This window comes from Crinia signifera, chromosome 5 (genome assembly GCF_055691185.1).
Source record: "Crinia signifera chromosome 5, ASM5569118v1, whole genome shotgun sequence".
NCBI classification, from domain to species: Eukaryota; Metazoa; Chordata; class Amphibia; order Anura; family Myobatrachidae; genus Crinia; species Crinia signifera.
The window spans coordinates 81,466,996-81,490,003 of NC_139221.1; the positions used below are offsets into that span (position 1 = coordinate 81,466,996).

The 23,008-nt window shown below is 48.1% G+C and overlaps 1 protein-coding gene and 1 pseudogene across 1 annotated transcript; one reads left to right on the plus strand and one right to left on the minus strand.

Annotated features, from left to right (window-relative positions):
- Positions 1-1,735: 1,735 nt before the first annotated feature.
- LOC146080357 (uncharacterized) lies at positions 1,736-4,598 on the minus strand. The gene is made up of 2 exons (XM_083187543.1): positions 4,030-4,598; positions 1,736-3,104 (listed from the first exon to the last, which is right to left on the minus strand). The coding sequence occupies exon 2, from the start codon at positions 2,855-2,857 to the stop codon at positions 1,751-1,753; it is 1,107 nt and encodes a 368-aa protein (XP_083043669.1). The 5' UTR covers positions 2,858-3,104; positions 4,030-4,598; the 3' UTR covers positions 1,736-1,750.
- A 1,536-nt stretch (positions 4,599-6,134) lies between these two features.
- LOC146006107 (5S ribosomal RNA) lies at positions 6,135-6,257 on the plus strand (annotated as a pseudogene).
- Positions 6,258-23,008: the final 16,751 nt, after the last annotated feature.

The following is a 23,008-nucleotide window of genomic DNA, read 5'->3' on the forward strand; positions in this document are numbered from 1 at the left end:
AAGTGCCGGGCAATGATTAGTGAGGGCTGGGCAGTGGTGAGCAAGTGTTGGTCAGTGCGTTGGTGGGTGGCAGCACCGGGGTAAGGGTGGCTGTGGCCTGGGTGGTCAGAAGGGGGTACCTGGTTTCGGGAACAAGTTGCGGGCTCCCGCCCGTCACGCTCAGCGTCTCAGCTCCCTGCGGGGGTCTCGGCTGGGTCTTCCCCCTCTTCACCGGGACTCACTAGTGGGGGCGCTGCAGGCGCAGCGTTGCCCCACTCAGCGGTTCCTCCGGCTCTCCGACCACTGGCTGGGGTAGCGGGGGTAGCAGTCTCTCACTCGGCGCTGCTGCGGCTGGCGGTGCGGTCTCTCTCCCCCTGGTCCCACGTGGCCTCCGTCTCTCTTCCTCGTCGGCGCTTGTGCAGTGACGCGTCGCAGGGCTCCTGACGCGCTGTCTCACTGCTGCGGCTGGCTTCAGTCCCGTCACGCTGGATCTGCGGTGCCGCTGTCGGGTCTCCCTTCTTCTTCCTCCCGTTACTCTCCGTCCAGCGTGTGCTGCTGCCTCCACGTGAGTCCTACCTCTCTCTGCTCCCCCTCCCCCTCACTTTATCTCCACTGCTCACTTGTCCCCTCCTCCTGCCGTCCTACTCGTTTGGGCGCGAAGCTGCGGGGATCTGTTAACCCCTAACGTCCCGGGTATTAACCCTTGGGGCACCACATTCACCCTCGCTTTTTCGGATGCGTGTCCCCGCGCATCATAACACCACAGTAACAATAACAGTGCTTTTCAGCTTACAATACATACATAACCGGTTATAGGCAAATATCTAATCCTGGTACCGCCGGGGAAGTGTACCCCGAGTACTCCTTTCGGAGCGCCTTAGCTCAGGCTCGGGGGCCACCTCCTCGGCCGTGCGTAATTCAACTGGCGGCCTAGGCTGGGTCTGCCGTGGCATAATGGACCAGCCCATCGTCATTAATAGCTCGAGAGGGTCAGTGGGCAGCGGAGGCGAGAGGACCGTTTCACTCTTCGGCTCTTCATCCCCACCATCCTTTGGTGCTTCTTTTAGCTTCTGGTCCTGTCTTAGGCGGAGCCTACGCTGACTTCTATGGGCCGGTGCTGGAGGGGCGCCGTCGAGCTCCGCGGTCTGGCCACCCGCCACTATTAACATGGATTCCACTGCGCTCGAGTTCAGTCCACCTTTTGAGTTCACTTTGGTATGTGGCCGCTTCCTCTTCATTGGTTCGCTTTGTACTTGAACCCGTGAACTCTGTTGGCTACATCCGTACGCTTTCCCGTTACTTCTTCCTACCCCATCTTCTGTTCCTTCGGGGTACACACCACTCCGTTGGGGCGGATCCTGCGGGGGGTAGTACCGTGGATGACTTCTGCGGCTCGGGTAATTCCAACGGCGCTCCCTTCTTGTGGCACATCGGGTGCCTCTGACTGGAACGCCACCAGGGCCAGTGACGTCGGCTGCCCGGAGGCCCTTTCTTCCCCTGATGATGTCGAACTCCACCAGCTCCCCGGCTTCGAGGCTTCTGTAAAAATCTCTCGCATTCTTCTTTGGGATAGCTGTGAAGTGGACGAAGACATCCCTTTCTGTATCAGCACAATTGATAAACCCGTATCCCCGTCGTACATGGAACCAGACCACCCTTCCCTGGTTCTTTACGCGGGCTGAAGGGTAACGATCCGATGTGGCAGGTGGTTCGCTCGCACTTATATAGTATTGTCTGCCACAGCAAGCCTGCCCATCTTCTGGGGCTGGACCTAAGCTTCCCGTGCTCCCCGAGGTTCGGCCCTCGACCTCGGGGTGTTGATGTTTAAATCTTCGTCCCGGTTGCCGTCCCTCTCCGTGCTTCCGGCCTCCTGGCTTCGGTAGTACGTCGGGCGTCCCTGCCCATCCAACCGGTCGGGAGGCTGCCGGCCATACTCTCGGGGCGGTTCCCACCTGCTTCGGGCCGGACTTTGCCTTTCGGTTCTCCATCTTGGCTCTGACTGGTTCGGTGCCGGCGAGTTCGCCATTCGGCGCATTTCCCTCTGCATCTCTGCCATTCCTACGGCTAACCCCTCCATCTGTTTCTGGAGTGTCTGCATTGCGTCCTTGTCGGGCTGTTGGCCACCCTGTACCGCCAAGTCGTGAGGTTGTTTCGCCTTTTCTGTACCGCTGGCGGTGGCTCCTGTTGGTTTCGCCCCTTCCCTGAAGCCAATCAGTTCCGGGTATTCCTCCTCCCTTCCTTTGGGGTTGCCGACAATGGCGAGGGCAGCCGTCTTAAAGTCGCGGAAGGTCTTGCCCGGCATTTGAGACTTCAGCAGTCGCAGTTGGATCCTAACGTTTTCTTGGGATGCTCCTTTGACGAATTGGATCGTTAGGGCGTCGTCTGCATTCCGCACTTCCTGCGGGTCCACTGCCATGATGGCCTTTAGTGTTTCCTGCAGACTCAGGGCATAGTCCCGTAGAGACTCATTTGGCCGCTGCTTGCGAGCATACAACTTCATCTTGAGCTCAGGGATGGTTGTGGTTTCAAAGGTGGTGAAGATTTTCTTCAGCATGTCCGGGGCACTTTTTCTTTCTGCCAACGGCCATGAAGCCACTTCTCTGCGTGCCGACCCCGTTAGTTGTCCCATGAGGATTTCCACTTTCTGCTGCTCGCTAGGCCGGTACATCCGATATGTGGATTCGAGGTTGTGCTTGAAGTCTGCGAACGAGGTTTTTGGCAGCTGATCGTCATCTCCGCTGTAGGTCGGGAGCCACGGGGCCCCGAAATAGTATGGCAGGGTTATGGCCGCGGGCGGTGTTATGTCTTGGGCCTCCTGTTGCTCTTGGTCTTGCGGGTTTGCTTGTTGTACCACGTCTCCGCCCTGTGGTTGCTCCATCTTTCACCGAGTTGCCGCTCTCTTGATGTACCCGGATCCTGTTCTGTGTGACGCCAAAAGAGATGTGGTGCGCCGGGGTGTAGGGGAAAGATGAGTCTTCTTACCTCGTGTCTTCTGGGCACTCAGGTTCGTCGAGTCTTGTTCCTCGGGCGGGCAAGAGGTGGCTTTTCAATGAAAGGGACACTTGCTGCTGGGTTAACTCAGGTTTATTAGGAGGTTGAAGATAAACGTTATCCACTGACCCTCCCTATCATCAATAGTGCAGACTTAAAGACACGGCAGTACACAACAATGATAAGTCAATTAGCAGTTATTACTGAACACCAACTGAACATAAGTACACAGTATCAGTTAACTCCAACCTGGCCGGCAGTATTGGCAACAGTATTAATTCGGGGTAGGCCTACTTCCCTAAGTCCGGACTGACCCCAGGCACTTCTTAAGTTACGAATACCGGCCGGTGTGGTTTTAGGGCGAAACACCCCCGCTTTAATGTGATTAATATATCGCCACACCGCGTCCGTACTATTAACTTAAAAGTGCGCTATACACTTCACCTTACAACTAAACTTCGCAATACATAAAAGTGACAATCAACATTTATCAAATCACATAACTCGTATCAATGCAATTCCCTTCCCCGAGGGTCACCTGCAACGAGGTGGCCTGTAATATCTCAGTCCGTCCTGGGGTTGAGTCCCTGAAAGAATATCAGTGTCCCAGAGAGTTCCAAAGACTAAGGGGTACGATGAATCCTGGAGAGGTATCCCTTTTCTACAGTTAGCATGCAACTTGCAAGGGTGGCCACAAGATGGCACTGTTCCCTCTCTTATGTTCAAATAAGCCAAATGTTAACGTTGGGGGGAAGGAAAGTGAGTCAGGATGGGAGTAGGGACTCCACAGGGGGGTCCGGGTCCTTTGGGATCTGCCTAGATATCCCAGGTACCCCTAAGTTCACAGCAAGTGGACAGTGAGGGTCTTTATCTTAGTGAGCTGTCTCTTCCCTCTATCCAGGGGAGAAGTGCCGGGTAGCCTGGCTGGGCAGTGGTTGGTAAGTGCCGGGCAATGATTAGTGAGGGCTGGGCAGTGGTGAGCAAGTGTTGGTCAGTGCGTTGGTGGGTGGCAGCACCGGGGTAAGGGTGGCTGTGGCCTGGGTGGTCAGAAGGGGGTACCTGGTTTCGGGAACAAGTTGCGGGCTCCCGCCCGTCACGCTCAGCGTCTCAGCTCCCTGCGGGGGTCTCGGCTGGGTCTTCCCCCTCTTCACCGGGACTCACTAGTGGGGGCGCTGCAGGCGCAGCGTTGCCCCACTCAGCGGTTCCTCCGGCTCTCCGACCACTGGCTGGGGTAGCGGGGGTAGCAGTCTCTCACTCGGCGCTGCTGCGGCTGGCGGTGCGGTCTCTCTCCCCCTGGTCCCACGTGGCCTCCGTCTCTCTTCCTCGTCGGCGCTTGTGCAGTGACGCGTCGCAGGGCTCCTGACGCGCTGTCTCACTGCTGCGGCTGGCTTCAGTCCCGTCACGCTGGATCTGCGGTGCCGCTGTCGGGTCTCCCTTCTTCTTCCTCCCGTTACTCTCCGTCCAGCGTGTGCTGCTGCCTCCACGTGAGTCCTACCTCTCTCTGCTCCCCTCCCCCTCACTTTATCTCCACTGCTCACTTGTCCCCTCCTCCTGCCGTCCTACTCGTTTGGGCGCGAAGCTGCGGGGATCTGTTAACCCCTAACGTCCCGGGTATTAACCCTTGGGGCACCACACAAGAACTTGCTGCTAAATGTATACATATATACACACGTATGAACTACAGAACTTCTAGTTTCCAGCAGCACTCCCACGGACTTGCACAATATATCACTCGGACACAGAACTTAACGCTGGTGCAAGTCCGTGGGAGTGCTGCTGGAAACTAGAAGGCTACATTGCTAATTACTGAGCACCTCGGCAGTTACTTTCCTGATCCAGTAAGTGCTGCCCTGTCAAGTATCTCTCTCTCTCTGCCTCTCTCTCTGTCTTCCTCTGTCTCTCTCTCTCTCTCTCTCTCTCTCTGTCTGTCTGTCTGTCTGTCTGTCTGTCTCTCTGTCTGTCTGTCTCTCTCTCTGTCTGTCTCTCTCTCTCACTCTGTCTCTCTCTCACTCTGTCTCTCTCTCTCTGTCTTCCTCTGTATGTCTCTGTCTGTCTGTCTCTCTGTCTGTCTGTCTCTCTGTCTGTCTGTCTCTCACTCTGTCTCTCTCTCACTCTGTCTCTCTCTCACTCTGTCTCTCTCTCACTCTGTCTCTCTCACTCTGTCTCTCTCTAACTCTGTCTCTCTCACTCTGTCTCTCTCTCTCACTCTGTCTCTCTCTCTCTGACTCTCTCTCTCTCTCTCTCTCTAGATATCTGTTGTGTTTTTTGGGGGGTTTTATTATTATGTTTTTTTTTTTTGAGGGGGGCGGGATTTTCATCCACCCATTTTAAGACAGGAGAGGCCTCAACTACTGCAGTAAAGAAAAACAATATTAGTAATGTGTATCATATATATATATAGCCGTTAATAAGGAAATCTCTGAATGAACACTGGAACATCTTGCTAATGGATCCAGTACTAAAAGAAATACTCCCTCAGCGCCCTGAACTCATCTTCAAAAAATCCAGAAACCTAAAGGATATCTTAGCACCCAGTCTCCTTACATCAAAACAGAATCACAATCCGATTGGACCGAAATGCAAGGGAGCTTACAAATGTGGAAAATGCAACATCTGTAAGCACGTGCACCCAAACAGAAAAAATTTCACCAACTCAGACAGTAGTAAAGAGTACCTAATCAAAGACTTCACAAATTGCAACACATCCTCAGTGATCTACCTGTTGGAATGCCCTTGTCACCTCAAATACGTCGGGAAAACTAAACGAATACTAAAACTGCGCATACAAGAACACAGCAGAAACATAAAAAATAAACTGGACAGTCACGCGATTTACAAACATTTTCTAACCCATCATGATGCCAACCCTGAAGGACTCACGTTTAAGGCGATAGAACACGTCAAACTGGGCCCTCGAGGAGGTGACCTGGCGAACAAACTTTCACAAAGAGAGATGTTCTGGATTTTTGAGCTCAAAACAATGCATCCAGATGGTTTTAATGAAAGTTATGAAATTGCCCCGTTTTTATAAGGTCATATTTATTTTCCCTACCACCTTCACCACCTAATTTATTAAATTATTATGTAAATAAGCACAAGCATTTTAACATGGCCTCTCTTATGAACCATGGATTTGGACATCTTCAGACTTGACCTACTCACGCATCTACAGCCATACCACTATTCTGGCATACGCCCAACTCCGTCCGATCTTGGAAGCTAAGCAGTGCTGGGCTGGATTAGTACTGGGATGGGAGACCTCCTGGGAAGACTCAGTGCTGTAGCTGATGCGATGAAAACTTTGGTCAAATGTCTCTATATAAACAATAATTTAATGCGGTCTCTAAGAGAGGTTTTGAACACAATCTGGTCACTAATAAAGTATTGTAGTACATCAAATTGTTAGCAGTATTTTTTTATTCTTCACTAAAAAATTGCACATCACAGATACCTGGTCCTTTACACAATTGCCCTTTATGCAATCAGTCTCACACCATAGCACTATCTACCTACCACCATTGTAATAATTATAGAATAAATACACACTGGTTATTACTACACCTGTCACTTAATTGCACTAACCACTCTATTATGTCAACACTGATACAGTTGGTGATTTATTCGTTGGTTATGTGTAAATCTAACTCTGCCACCAAATATTTAATCATCTCCTAAAAAAACGAAGTGCAGCAGCTTCCGTTGTAAAAATTGTAAAAATTAATAGTCTGTATTTATAAGTCTATTTACGTGTTCTTTTTCTGTATTTCATATTGCCAAACGAGAAAATCCCATGTAAAATGGCCACCGCAACTTATAAACTCTTAAAAAGAACCACAGTCTTCGGAAAAATGGCCGCCGCTATAAGAAAACAAAGGGGAAGAACTACACCACTCCCTGATGCAGACGGCAGTCTGAGCACTAGAGCGTCTGAATTGACATACACGAAGAAGCGGGCGCATGCGCAGTAGCGCGAAATCGGGTGTTTGAAAGATTCCTTGCTAGCCTGGAAAACCGGCTATTAGAAGAGAAGGACATAAACGCGCACGCATGCGCAATAGCCCGGAACGGACACCGGATGTGTGGCGGAAGTACCGCACACATAATGTTATTAACTGTATATGAATTCGTAATATGTTTTTTAACCAGTTTTATGCATAATTAAGTAGCGATATTAGCGTTCTACAGCATGAGCTGCCTTCCCCCTATAGATTAGGTCTGGAAACCGTGATTGATATAAATTAATTTAAGATGACAGGAAGTGATGTCATAATGGAAGCAGGAGCTACACTAGTATAAATACAGATCAGGTCTCAGTCTACTTGCATCCCTTGATAAAGTCAGAAGGACGAAACGCGTTGGGACACTCTAGCCCTCCTGCCTCATTTAAAAGATAAGCACCTTACTTATTTTTTTGCACCTTGATATACTTTTTATATACTTTTTATATATATTTTTTAGATTTGTCTCTTCATTGTATTCTTAAATAGTCCATTTAGGATAGAAATTGCTTTGTTTTTACGGATTCCCCCCCCCCCCCCCTTTCTTTTACTGCATCATTGTCCTTTTTATACTGTATTAATAAATGTAAAAAAATTTTTTTTTACTCATACTCAGTGATTACCTTCAATTAATTACTACACATACCCATTAATTTATTCAGAAAGGTTCTAGGTCTATTTTTAAACATTGGTATACCACGCTCTGATTAGGGCAGGCTACAATACTGTTTATTTTACCTTTTAAGAGCAATAGTCGCCGCATCTTCATCTATTGAACACATTTCTTCTTTTAAGTAACTCACCATTACTTGGACTTTGAGGATTGGCTGACACCCCATATAATAAGTAGGGGGACATTGCCTACATTATTTACGTTAGTTAGGGACGCACAGGTGGCGCCACACATTCATTTTGTATATATATATATATATATATATATATATATATATATATATATATATATATATATCCCCAAATGGCAGCACTCCAGTGCAAATAACAAGACCAAGCACAGTGCTGTACCAGCAACATTTCAGTGCTGTAATGTGCTTTTGTCAAGCATCTGTACTGTATATTGTGGCACTTCTGTGTATGTTTTATAACAGATTTGCTGGACACTACCTTTTCGGGCGCATATAAATAATACTGGCATGTACTTAGTATATTTTTTTATTTTATTGTTGTATTTTATGGTCGTTTTTGTTGGTTTGGTTGATTTTTTTTTTTTTAAATCATGCTGGCCACACATTCTAATCCTACAATAGTGTATATATACTGGCCGTCAGAATACAATGCTGGTATCCCAATAGAGGGAATCCTGACAGCTGTCAGGTAGGTATACTGTACTTATCCTCCCCCCTTACCCTCCCTCACTTCCTGCTGCCTAGCCCTGCCCTAGTAGCCTAATCCTATCTGTCCCCACTACTCTAATCCCCGTGCCCCAGCACCTAAACATATCCACACTGCAGACTAACCCTAACCCCACCTTCTAAGTAACTAACCCGAAACCACTGTTCCCGCGGTCTTACCCTAACCTTCCCCCTCCCCACAGCCTACCTCTAAGTTCCCCCATTGAGCCTAACCTCCCCACCCCCCTTCCCCGACCTAATGCTAGCAGTCCCTGTGTGGTGTAATGTGCATTATGGTGTGTGGTGTAATGGGAATTACAGTGTGTGGCATAATGTGTAATGGGCATTACTGTATGTGGCATTATGTGTAATGGGCTTTTACAGTGAACATTTTTTGCAGCGCTTTCACCGCGCACTGTTGCTGTTTCTAGTATGTGCGTGGAGGGGAAGTATTCATTCTGAAGCCCAAATACATAAATAAGTCACCTTCTATTTAGTTTGCATTGACGCCCAGTAGGCGGTGATGGACATGCCCCTCCAATGGTGCACCCCCTAAGAAAATGGGCTGCGCACGCCTATGGGTGCCGACCTAGTCACTGTCAACGATTAGTGGACGACGTAGTGACTGTCAACATAGAACGAGCCCGGCAGCTTGTGATGTCGGGCTCGTTCTGCGGAGAACCCCTGTTCAATGCTGTCGGGGAAGACAGCATTGAATAGGGCCCCGCAGCTGCGGGAGCACGACAAAGATTGAATGCCCCCCCTATAAGTAGCTAAATGGAGTTGTTGGCAGGGTTCCTATTGGAGGCAATGGCAGATCGTACTGTGCATTCACCTGCTTGTGTAACACGCAGGCACGTGTGGATGAGGCCCTTTGTGCTACAGAAAGGCAACCCTCTTTAAATGATTATATATGAAATATGCTTAAAAAGGCCCTGAGTCATTATTTCCACTATTGCATCTTTAAAATCAGCATTATAACCAGGACAGCGCTCGTTAGGTGAAATCTGCTGTGTATCTATAACTTCATTAAAGGTGTCTTTTAAGCTTGGAACGCCTGCCACCAATAGTCAGTGCTTAAACCATGAACCTAAGCACCCACTCCTCACCCTCATCACATCCCCAACAAAAACATGGTTATGGATGAGAGCAAATGACAGTTGACCGTTTGCTTGGAAATGTTGGAAAACAGACAAACTGTCTCTCATCCTTAACCATGTATTTGTTCCAACCAGCCAGATCTGAAGATAAATCTTACTAGTGTATGGGCACCACTTTATTTTGTATACATATATTTGCCTGTATGGCTGCTGCTAATACCTGTGTGATTACATCACAGTGGTTCTATGATGTCACAATGCCTGGTGAGCCTGGACGGAACACTAGGAGTCATTCTGTTGCCTGGTCCCGACTTGTGCAGTCAGAGCTTTTGAACGTGTCTGATTATTCAGCATTTTCAGTTCATATATTGTGTTTGGAGAGGAGCAAGGAGAGAGAGAAGGAAGGAGGAGACAAAACGGGAGCAGCCGTGCGCTGCGTCCCGTTCCATAGTGGCAAGGTAAGTGCGCTCTTATTTCTATTCATACTTTTTTGTTTGAGCAATTAGGGTTCTTCATGGATTTCTTAAAGGGCGAGGCTCACCTGAAAGTGGGCGTGTCATAGCATAGAAGGCGGTTATGTCCCAATTTAGTGGGTGTTTCAGGGGGTCTTTGCCAAAACCTGAGGGGTTATTTATTATTTATATCACTGCCGGTTCCCAATGACCCCCAAAATTTTGAGCGTTCAATATGAGCTAAAATGGTTATTCAATCCCAGTGGGTTCGTGTCCCCCCCCCCCCCCCCCCCCCCCCACACACATAAACACTTTTTAATTTTGGTTTAAACCCTTTCTTTCTGTTGGTGGTTAAATAATCACAATTTGCATGTGACAAATGGGCACCGATATTATGCCCACATTTCACTGCAAATGAGGTTGTTGATTTGTTGCTATATGGGCTAAATAATAAAGCCCTTTATTTCCCCCCTTACTCCATTATGGTATTGTATTCGCTGATACCTGCTTTTCTGTGGTCAGTTGTGTAACACATATTTATACTGATTTTACTAGTGGAGCATTGTGATTCCAGATTATAATCGTATTAATATGAAATGAATTGTAACATTGTGACAGGAGATCGGGGACCATATTCACCTTTTACTTTTCATGGCGCCCAGAGAGGTCGCGTATAGTAGCGTAAAGGGCTCGCTTGGCTGCCTATTTCCGCTGCCTATCAAGCAGGTAAACTCCATCCCGCCAAAGGCACGCCCACCCCACCACACAAATACCCGCACTATGCTGCAACGTGTACGCTTACACATTCATGCGTAAGCGTTCACCATCTAATGATTTTTCCTCTGTTCGTTGTGTTTCCGTCCATTATGACTAGAAGGGATATTTGTCTATAGCTTATTTGTTATTGAATATTTCTATTTTATCTTTAATGAAGGTGAGGCAGTGAGTCAAACTTGCTACAAGAGGAGAAATGGCCCAAATGCCATCAGAGAGCAGAGCCAAAGAAGAACCCCGGGAGAGGCAGATGCCCCCGGCACCGCGGGTAAGACAGGCCCCACCGCCTCCCCGCGAGAGAAAGGCACCACCACCTCCCCGCGAGAGAAAGGCACCACCGCCTCCCCGCGAGGGAAAGGCCCCACCGGCACCGAGGGAAAGACAGGCCCCACCGGCACCGAGGGAAAGACAGGCCCCACCGGCACCGCGGGAGAGAAAAGCTTCCACACCATTGAGGAATTCGCCACCGTCAATATCCACGGTGTGGCAAGAGCCCCCGTCACGATCAGCGGAATGGTATGCACCACCATCACCATCCATGGAGAGGCAAGAGCCCCCATTCCAGTCCACGGAGTGGCATGAGAACCCATTATCCAGGGACTGGTATTCGCCCCCGGAAACATCCAAGGAGTGGTATTCACCCCCGGAAACATCCACAGTGTGGCCAGAGCCCCCGGAAACATCCACGGAGTGGCTAGAGTCCCAGGAAGCATCCACGGAGTGGCAAGAGTCCCAGGAAGCTTCCACAGAGTGGCAAGAGAACCAGGAAACCTACACGGAGTGGAAGGAGAACCAAGAAGTCTACACGGAGTGGTATACGCCCCCCGTCACCACCCACAGAGTGGTATACGCCCCCGTCACCATCATCCACGGAGTGGTATGCGCCCCCGTCACCATCCACGGAGTGGCATGCGCCCCCGTCACCATTTACGGAGTGGCAAGCGTCCCTGTCACTGGAGTGGCATGCACCCCATACGCCATCCAAGGAGTGGTATGCACCCCTGTCACCATCACGGAGTGGCATGCACTCCCAATGTAGAGGTGTCACACTACATCTCATCTAATAGATAGACTACTTATTTATTTAGTATTGTCTAGGAGATACTAGATAGTATCTGATTGGTTGTTATGGGCAACATCCCATCTCCAACAGAATTCCCATCTTATACCCCATCATTTGTTATTTCCAACAACAATTTGAGTAATAAAATAAGTGGTGAATAATACTGTATCTCTGTGGTTATTTCCTCATTTGGAGCGTCTCCATGCTGGGCGAATGCTTGGCGGCTACAGTGTCAGAATATGTAAAATAAAACATGTGTACATTTACTTTTTTAAATATGTCTACACACATCTCAGAGGGTTCCTTGGTCTATGAGGAGACATAGCCATTGCCCGATTATTCTCCTATCTACAGATATCTCAAAGGGTTCCTTGATCTATGAGGAGACATAGCCATTACCTCATCATTCTTCTGTCTACACACAACTCCGATGGGTTCCTTGGTCTATGAGCAGATGCAGCCATTACCTCATCATTCTTGTGTCTACATACAGGACATCTCAGAGGGTTCCTTGGTCTAGGATGAGACATAACCATTACCCCATCATTCTCCTGTTTACACACATCTCAGAGGGTTCCTTTCAGTATTTAAAATAGCCATTAGAATCCTGTAATTTCAGTAATGTTACAAATGCCTGGGGAGTTCATACAGTAGGTTGCGGCCCATTCAAAAAGTTACCTCAGGAACCAAAATGGCCACTTCACAAAGCGCTGCAGTGAGTCCCCTAGTTCACAGTGACTGATATTTTGCATCTTCCTAACAAGTTTGTGCTAAAATAATAAACACAATGCAATATTAGCATTGCTGTTTGTCAAAAAGTGTATTATTAGGTCGACAATAACTAGGTCAACAGTCTTTAGGTCAACCACTATTGGTCGACAGTGAAAAGGTCTACATGCACTATTGTTGACATGGACTAAAGTTTGAGACAAGCAAAAAGTCGACATGACTTTTTACGATTTTTAGTGCCTAGGTCAACAACAGTCGACATGGACCCTCAATTGGTGTACCAAGTACCCTCGTATGGTGCCTCCCTCGCCATACATTACCATTACCAATTGTAAGCATATCTTTGATAAATACCCTCCTTACAGACACAGCAGGCTTCTTCTGAACACTTCTAGTCCAGCACTTATTTGGTGCAGACAAGGAAATGGGTAATTATGTCCTGACAATACAGTGTACAGCATACAAAATGGCCGACAAGCCTTGATGAACAGCACACGTGGCACACATATCTCTCTCCTTATGTACACACCACTGGAGAGTGGTATAGTCAGATGATTATCGATTTTGGCCACACTTTATTTCATACAAACGGAGAAGAGGAGACGCCCAATCCCATATAGGCATAGGCGAATCCAGAATTATGGTAATGGCTGGTCCCAGATCTAGACATAATAGAAGGGGGACCTTTGCGCGGCGCAGCCACGTGGCAAAAAGGGGCGTGGCCTCATGGGAAGGAGGCATGGCATCACAAAAAGGGGTGTGGTATTACAGTTTAGACCATACACAGTAATGCCCATTACACATTTTAGCAAACTCCGTAATACCCATTACACATAAAGCCACATGCCGTAATGCCAATTACACATAAGGCCACACACCATAATGAGATTTAGATTTGGGTGCGGTTTTTCTTCAAATTGAGATCTATATTGCAGTGTAGAAATAAAGCAGTCAGTATTTTCCCTGCACAGAAACAAAATAATTCCCCCAAATCTAACTCTCTGCACATGTTATATCTGCCCCACCTGCAGTGCACATGGTTTTGTCCATTTGAGAAGGAATTTGCCTCTAAGAGTGAATCCAAATAAGGCCCAAAAAAAAACCCCAGGGTCCACCCCGGGATATTTGTATGATGTGAAAGGGGTATTATAGAGTAGGTTAGTTGCTGGGTAGTCTAGGCCTTGTCTTTACATCTGCAGCAGGGATTCCCAAACTATGATCAACGCACCTTTTATAGTTCAGGTTTTAAGGATATCTGTACTTGTGCATATAATTAAACTGACTGGGGTACTAATTAAGTCACCTATTCTTAAGCATGGGTATTCTCAATACCTGGACTTTTAGGGTGCCTTGAGTACAGAGTTTAGTAATTACTGTCCTAAGGTATTCCAGTCCTGGCCGGTGTTCTGGGGACAGTTACATCTTATTTTCTCTTGTGGAGTGTCACTGCTGTCTGTTCAAAGCAATAAGTCACCGATACTGCCTATTATGTGGAAACAGTTCCCACTTCCTATCTCCTATTCTAAATGTGCATTGGACTTTTCTTGCATTCTGCTCTAAAGGGGACAATAGCCACCCCCTTCAGCTGGGTTTCCACAGGACCCCATACACAGTAATGCCCTTTACACATTTTAGCAAACTCCGTAATACCCATTACACATAAAGCCACACGCCGTAATGCCAATTACACATAAGGCCACACACCATAATGCCCATTACACTTTGTGCCACACATCATGATGCCCATTACATACTATATAACAAACCGTAATGCCCATTACATATTTGCCACATAAGTGCTGCTTACCTACGTGCTCATTGCTAGGGGGTTCTTGCTTGATGGCACCATTGTACCCATTAGACATGATGCCGCACACCATAGTACCCATTACACATGATGCAGCACACCATAGTACCCATTACACATGATGCCGCACACCATAGTACCCATTACACATGATGCCGCACACCATAGTACCCATTACACATGATGCTGCACACATAATGTCCCTTACACATGATGCTGCACACATAATGTCCCTTACACATGATGCTGCACACAGAATGCCCCTTACACATGATGCTGCACACCGTAATGCCCCTTACACATTAAGCCACACATTATGCGTAATGCCCCCACATACCGCCACTTGTAGCGTCCCTTAAGCAATGCTCCCAAAAGTGCCACTTACTGTAAATTTTATGTGAGCCTTCTCTGCTGCTGCAGGGAGAGATGGAGAGCGGTGCAGCTGCTTCTATGGGGAGAGGAGCAGAGCGCAGCTCAGAGCACGCTCCCACTCCCCTCCTGGTGTCCCCTCTAGCCGAGTGGACATTTGAAATATTGTGCGCGCTGTTGTTGTGCGTGACGCCGGGGGAGCACGCCGGGCGCCGGCACCACATGATTAAAGGGGGGGGGGGGGGACGGGCTGAGGTGAAAGCGGGGAGAAGAATTGGAGTGGAAGCTGCAGGGGTGACAGTCATTGACAGCTGGGCAGAGAGCAGGGGGCTGCCCGGCTGTATTCAGAGCACTGCAGGTCACGGCTGTTTGAAATAATTCCCCTTTCACAGAAAATGCAGGGATTTACCCGGGAATATGGGGAATATGGTCCCAGGATCATGCAGGGACATTCCCAGGCTGACCCCTTATACATCAGCCTAGTCCCTGCATTTTCTGGTGTGAGGGGGAGAGACAACCACTCCCCTCTCCCTACCCCCCTTTAACCAACCAGCTATATCTTCAGAACCAACTGACCCTTTCACATGAGACCAGTATCATATTGAAGAACTTTTGAGTTGGCTTCGAATGATTTTGGTCCCGTGAAACTGGGCTGTTTGGTTCCAGAGAAATCTGCCCTCAAAGAACATAAACAGTCATGAAATTACATTTAAGAAATGAAAAAAAAAAAAACGGTTTAACCTCAATATCCCTGGAACCAATTAACCCATATGGATCCAGCCTGGTATCAGATTGAAGGCCCAGCGATTTGGGTTCGACTGAGATCAACCTCGAGCTTCAGTGATGCCGAAGGGGGAACTAGCAGCCGTTGAACTGGGTGGGGGTCGGAATTAGAGGGTCCCATGTTATCCTATAGAGAAAACGTTCCAGCTTTGCCTGGCAGTATCTCCAGTTCCTGGAGACACGGGCTGGGCTCGTTGGAAAGCCACATCCCTCAGCTACAAAATGGGCTAATGGGTGGTCCGCTGCACCCCCGCACCACCCCCTAGATTCGCCTATGGGTAGGCTGCTATAGTTACACACATTGGGGGAAATTTACTAACAAAAATTAGTTGAAAACGAAAATACGACTTGTTTTGGCGTATACCTATTTTTGGCATTTACTGTGCCAAAAATACGAATGTTCGTATTCATATTGATGGGACATTCGTATTTGTATTTACAATACGAATGAATACACCATCGATCGAATACGACAGAAATCACCATTCAAAAGAATGGTGATTCCTGATTTACTAAGCGGCCGTATTGAAAATACGGCCACTATTTGGTGTAAAACGGACGCGAATTGCATGCCAAATACGGCAGGAAAATACACTTTCTTTTCCTGTCGTATTTGGCTTTAGCCTGCACGGATCAGTGAGATCCGTGCAGGCTTCAGTGTTAAAAAAATAGAAAAATAAATAATTATAGAAACCGGCGTGGGGTCTCCCCCCCCCCCCCCCACAGCTGTAACCAGCACCAGGCTTAAAGAGCCGGGGCTGGTAATAAAAAAAAAATCAGGAAACCCAAGAAATAGGTGTTCCCCGATTTTTTTTAAACCAGCCCCAAGCTCCATGGCCGGGGCTGGTTCCCAAAATACGGAGGACAAAATGACTAGGGGTCCCCCCCGTATTTTAAGAACCAGCCCCAGGCCAAACCAGCCAGCTGGGTAATGTCACAGCCGGGGGACACTTTTTATATAAGTTCCCGCGGCCAAAACATCACCCTACTGACCAGTCAGCCTGGCCAGGGGCCCTGGGGGAGTGGGGACCCCACCAATAAACCCCCCCCCCTCCAGGACTTACCTGACCAGGCTGAAGCCTGGTGCTGTCCCCGGTGACCCTGTGCGGTGGTCACCGGGCTGAATTCAGTGTAAAAGAAAGATAAAACTATTGTTTAATACTGTGGAACTAATAGTCCCAGCAAGCCTCCCCCACAAGCTGGGACTTGGAGAACCAAAAGTCCCAGCATGCGGGGCATTAATGGGCCCGCTGGCACTTGTAGTTCCACAGTATTAAAAATAGTAAAATAAACACACACTGACACACAAGAAAATAAAGCTTTATTACATCCAAAGCCCATACATACTGATACTTACCTATATTTATCCCGTCGGTAGGTTCCTGGGTCCGGGGCTCCGTGATCCAGGGGTTCGGGTCTCCGTGGTCCGGCTCCGGGATCCAGGGGTCCGCAGAAATCCATCGGGGACCTGTGGAAGGAAATTCTACTCACAGGTCTCCTCAGGCGTAGATCACGTCCTCTTCTCTTCGCCGTAGATAAGATTGATAAGCTGACACCAGCGAACAGGAGAAGCGCTGAAGGTTAATCTTCAGCGCTTCTCCTCCGAATGATTCTATTGGCTGCCTAGCGGCCAATCAGGAGCCGAATTTTGCAGCTCCTTAACCTTAAGCTTATGTCAACCTTCTGTCTATATCGACCATTCTTAGGTGCCGACCTAGTCACTGTCAACGATTTGTGGACGACGTAGTGACTGTCAACATAGACATTGTCGACCCAGGGACCGCATACCAAAAATAAGTAACAGTTACCTTGTTACATCAATGATTGGGTCCAAAGTCAGACATCAGGACTGGCCCTGTTCACTGGAAGAGTTTTAGTGACGTGTCCTGAACATGTTCCATGCGGCTAACATATTATCACAAGGAAAACCGCTTCACATTGCAAAGAGTAACATACCGTGTTTTCCCGATAATAAGACCTATCCCGAAAATAAGCCCTACCCTTATTTTTGGACAGCAGTCGAAAATAAGCCCTACCTTGAAAATAAGCCCTACCGAAATCCCCATTTTCCTGATTCCCTGCGCTAACCTACCGATACCCATGCTATCCCCCTCACCCACGCCCTGCATGAAATAGAGAAATGGATGCTGCTGTGGTACGGTAGCAAACCTGGTACTGCTGAAGCCTCCTGGTCCCAGGGACGCATTGCGCAATCCAAGCGGTGTCTGTATGGTACACAAGCGGGAGTGGATTGACAGCAGTGGCAGAAAGGCTGAAAAACACAGACGGAAAGCAGTAGTTGCGCTGAAAGTATAAGATGGGGGGGGGGGGGGGAATGACGGAGATAAAACCAGGAATAGAATAAAATAAGCCCTACCCCCAGAATAAGCCCCATGGTATATTTTATATAGTCTTATTGTCGTAGTAATTAAGCTGAAAAAAAGACGTTAGTCCATCAAGTTCAACCTATCTAACTTGTAACTACTGACTTGAGTAAGTCATATCTATAGGATTCCCTTAGTGGCCAAAAATGCATCCAGTTTTGATTTAAATTCATTAACAGAAGTTGCTGTAGCCACCCCTACTGGCAATGAGTTCCAGAATTTTACTGCTCTAAAGCCGTGTACACACATGGGAGATATATTGGTTAACCTATCTTTGTATTCTAGTGATTTGAGACCTTTTACTAGCTTAGTCGCCCTTCTCTGTACCTGTTCTAATTCATTTATGTCCTATATAAGGTGCGGTGCCCAGAACTGAACACAATGGGGGAAATTTACCAATATGAAAAACCTAGTTTTTCGTATTGGTTTTTTCCCTACGGTTGCATACGACTGTTTAAGTCGTATGCAAACTCGTGTTCCGGAGGGGGATTTACAAAGCAGTCATATACGACGGCTTTGTAACCCTCCGATGGTGTAGCCATCCGTATTAGCAGCCGTATATACGGCTGCTAATACAAATTATTTCTAGCAGTCTGCACGGATCAGTCAGATCCGTGCAGGCTGCAGTGTGTAAAAAAAAATAGAAAAATAAATAAATAAAAAAAAAACGGCGTGGGGTCCCCCCCACAGCCGAAACCAGCACCAGGCTGAAGGAGCCGGGGCCGGTAATTAAAAATCAGGGAACCCGACAAATAGGGGCTCCCCGATTTTTAACAACCAGCCCCAGGCTCCAGGTCCGGGGCTGGTTCCCAAAATACGGGGGACAAAATGACTAGGGGTCCCCCGTATTTCAAGAACCAGTCCCAGGCACAACCAGCCGGCAGGGTAATGCCACAGCCGGGGGGAGACTTTTTATGCAAGTCCCCCCGGCCAAAGCATTAACCCTACCGACCAGTCAGCCTGGCCAGGGGCCCTGGGGGAGTGGGGACCCCCCCAATGAAGGGGTCCCCCCCCTCCAGGACTTACCTGACCAGGCTGAAGCCTGGTACTGTCCCCGATGCCCCTGGGCGGTGGGCATCGGGCTGATTATGGTGTAAAAATAAGGTTAAACTATTGTTTTTTACTGTGGCACTACAAGTGCCAGAAAGCCTCCCCAGCAAGCTGGGACTTGGAGAACCACAAGTCCCAGCCTGCTGGGCATTAATGGGCCCGCTGGCACTTGTAGTTCCACAGGTAAAAAAATAGTGCACAAAACACACTGATACACTTTTAAAATAAAACTTTATTACATACAAAGCCCACACATACTAATACTTACCTATCTTCTTTCCGTAGGTAGCCCTGATGTCCTATGTCGGCGTCTTCTGGTCCTGTGTCGTCTTCTTCCTCCATGTCGACCGTTGCTGTCGCCGTCCGGATCCGACGAAATCCATTTGGGAAGCTGTGGAAGGAAACCATACTCACCTGTCCCAGCGCGACGTAGTCCAGGTAAGGGTCTTGGCAAAAAAACAAACCGACACCCCGAAACCAGCCCGGACACGGAGACGCACGGTGTTTGTTTACATCGTGCGGCTCCGCCTCCCGAATGCCGCTATTGGCCGCCTTGCGGCCTAGCGGCCAATCAGGAGCCGCTAGGCCGCAAGGCGGCCAATAGCGGCATTCGGGAGGCGGAGCCGCACGATGTACACACAGTACCGTGCGTCTCCGTGTCCGGGCTGGTTTCGGGGTGTCGGTTTGTTTTTTTGCCAAGACCCTTACCTGGACTACGTTGCGCTGGGACAGGTGAGTATGGTTTCCTTCCACAGCTTCCCAAATGGATTTCGTCGGATCCGGACGGCGACAGCGACGGTCGACATGGAGGAAGAAGACGACACAGGTCCAGAAGACGCCGACACAGGACATCAGGGCTACCTACGGAAAGAAGATAGGTAAGTATTAGTATGTGTGGGCTTTGTATGTAATAAAGTTTTATTTTAAAAGTGTATCAGTGTGTTTTGTGCACTATTTTTTTACCTGTGGAACTACAAGTGCCAGCGGGCCCATTAATGCCCAGCAGGCTGGGACTTGTGGTTCTCCAAGTCCCAGCTTGCTGGGGAGGCTTGCTGGCACTTGTAGTGCCACAGTAAAAAACAATAGTTTAACCTTATTTTTACACCATAATCAGCCCGATGCCCACCGCCCAGGGGCATCGGGGACAGTACCAGGCTTCAGCCTGGTCAGGTAAGTCCTGGAGGGGGGGGACCCCTTCATTGGGGGGGTCCCCACTCCCCCAGGGCCCCTGGCCAGGCTGACTGGTCGGTAGGGTTAATGCTTTGGCCGGGGGGACTTGCATAAAAAGTCTCCCCCCGGCTGTGGCATTACCCTGCCGGCTGGTTGTGCCTGGGACTGGTTCTTGAAATACGGGGGACCCCTAGTCATTTTGTCCCCCATATTTTGGGAACCAGTCCCGGACCTGGAGCCTGGGGCTGGTTGTTAAAAATCGGGGAGCCCCTATTTGTCGGGTTCCCTGATTTTTAATTACCGGCCCCGGCTCCTTCAGCCTGGTGCTGGTTTCGGCTGTGGGGGGGACCCCACGCCGTTTTTTTTTTATTTATTTATTTTTCTATTTTTTTACACTGCAGCCTGCACGGATCTGACTGATCCGTGCAGGCTAAAACGCAAATAGAACAGGAAAATGGTGTTCTATTTTCCTGTCGTATTTGCGTGGGTGTTTTACACCACTAAGCAGCCGTATTATCAGTACGGCTGCTTAGTAAATCAGAAACCATCATTCTTTTGAATGGTGATTTCTGTCGTATCCTATCGATGGTGTAGGGCATTCGTATTTGTAACTACAAATACGAATGTTCCATCTTTAGGACTACGAATTGTTGTATTTTTGGGATTGTAAATCCCGAAAATACAAATTCGTAAAAAAGGTGTATTTCTCCCTACGAATACACCTTTTTTCTACGAATCCATTTTGGTAAATGTCCCCCATTATTCCAAGTGTGGTCTCACCAATGCCTTGTATAGAGGCACTATCATATTGGCATCCCTTGAATCCATTCCCCTTTTCATGCATGCCAGTGTCCAGTTTGCTTTTGCTGCTGCACTTGAGCATTGTGCACTATTGCCCAATTTGTCCTTAACTACAGCAGAATTCCCTATAATAACTCCATTAAGCCTATGGGGGGTATTCAATGTCAGCAAGCTCGACAGCCGTGCCCCTGTCCCATTCTCGCTTTGCTCAACTTGAGCTCAGCGGTCGGGATTCAATGTCCCGGCCACTGAGCGGCGAGAAAGGGGCGTGGCCGCGAGTTGAAGACTGAAATAGACGAGCTCCGTCTTTTCTCGGCAGAACGAGCCCGGCAGCTTGTGATGTCGGGCTCGTTCTGCGGAGAACCCCTGTTCAATGCTGTCGGGGAAGACAGCATTGAATAGGGCCCCGCAGCTGCGGGAGCACGACAAAGATTGAATACCCCCCCTATAAGTAGCTAAATGGAGTTGTTGGCAGGGTTCCTATTGGAGGCAATGGCAGATCGTACTGTGCATTCACCTGCTTGTGTAACACGCAGGCACGTGTGGATGAGGCCCTTTGTGCTGCAGAAAGGCAACCCTCTTTAAATGATTATATATGAAATATGCTTAAAAAAGCCCTGAGTCATTATTTCCACTATTGCATCTTTAAAATCAGCATTATAACCAGGACAGCGCTCGTTAGGTGAAATCTGCTGTGTATCTATAACTTCATTAAAGGTATCTTTTAAGCTTGGAACGCCTGCCACCAATAGTCAGTGCTTAAACCATGAACCTAAGCACCCACTCCTCACCCTCATCACATCCCTGAGTGCAGTACAAACTGATCTGAACGCAGTACAAATATGTTCTCAAAATGGGCAAAACCATGTGCACTGCAGATGGGGCAGATGTAACATGTGCAGAGAGAGTTAGATTTGTGTGAGTTATTTTGTTTCTGTGCAGGGTAAATACTGGCTGCGTTATTTTTACACTGCAATTTAGTTTTCAGTTTCAACACACCCCACCCAAATTGAACTCTCTCTGCACATGTTACATCTGCCCCACCTGCAGTGCACATGGTCTTGCCCATTTTGAGAACAAATTTGTACATGGATCAGATCTGAATAAGGGCCCATATCTGTAGCAGATTGGCAAAGACTAAAGGGGAGGGATACCAAATTATGCATGAAATATACAGTATAGACACATACATACATACATACCGGCCAACTGCACATAATATCATTGACCGAGACACAACCCACAACTGCTGGAAAAATCTGCCTGAGGTGACTGCAAGCAGATGTACCAGCCAACCTCGAACTGCACTAGCCATAGCAACCAGATGGGAGTTCTGTTGAAGAGGGGGATGTTGCTACGGGCAACCAATCAGATTCTATCCATTATCTTCTATAACAGTGGTTCTCAACCTCAGTCCTCAGGACCCCACAACAGTTCACGTTTTGCAGGTCACCCGGCAGATGCACAGGTGCACTCATTACTCACTGACACATGTGAAAAGATCCACAGGTAGACCCAATTACTTCACTTGTGATTCTGTGAGAAGACATGGAAAACGTTAACTCTTATATGTTCATCCTGTGTGGTAATAATGATTAAGCAGGTGGCCATTGCTGGTGCAAGCCTTTAGCGGACCGGCTGAACAGTTTTGGAGCCGGATAGGTGTAGCGGTCAGATTACACAGCAAATATTACCCTGTAAGGTTTCCCCACATTGTAAAAGACTAACCGTACAAAGGAATTGCATAGGATGTTATGAACACACGCCAAAACTTATTTTATTTGTATTTAATTATTTTTAACTAGATTTTTTTAATTGCGTCTGTACAATTCTTACAAATGTCTGACTGTGCGGGCAGATTTGCTCCAACTAGAATCGAATCCACACAACATACAGAACTATAACGCAGAGTCTGGGAACCCAACGCTGCGTTGCCAATCCTCAAAGGGTGGAATAATATGCTGGGAGCTGATTATTTTGTATACATATATTTGCCTGTATGGCTGCTGCTAATACCTGTGTGATGACATCACAGTGGTTCTATGATGTCACAATGCCTGGTGAGCCTGGACGGAACACTAGGAGTCATTCTGTTGCCTGGTCCCGACTTGTGCAGTCAGAGCTTTTGAACTTGTCTGATTATTCAGCATTTTCAGTTCATATATTGTGTTTGGAGAGGAGCAAGGAGAGAGAGGAGGAAGGAGGAGAC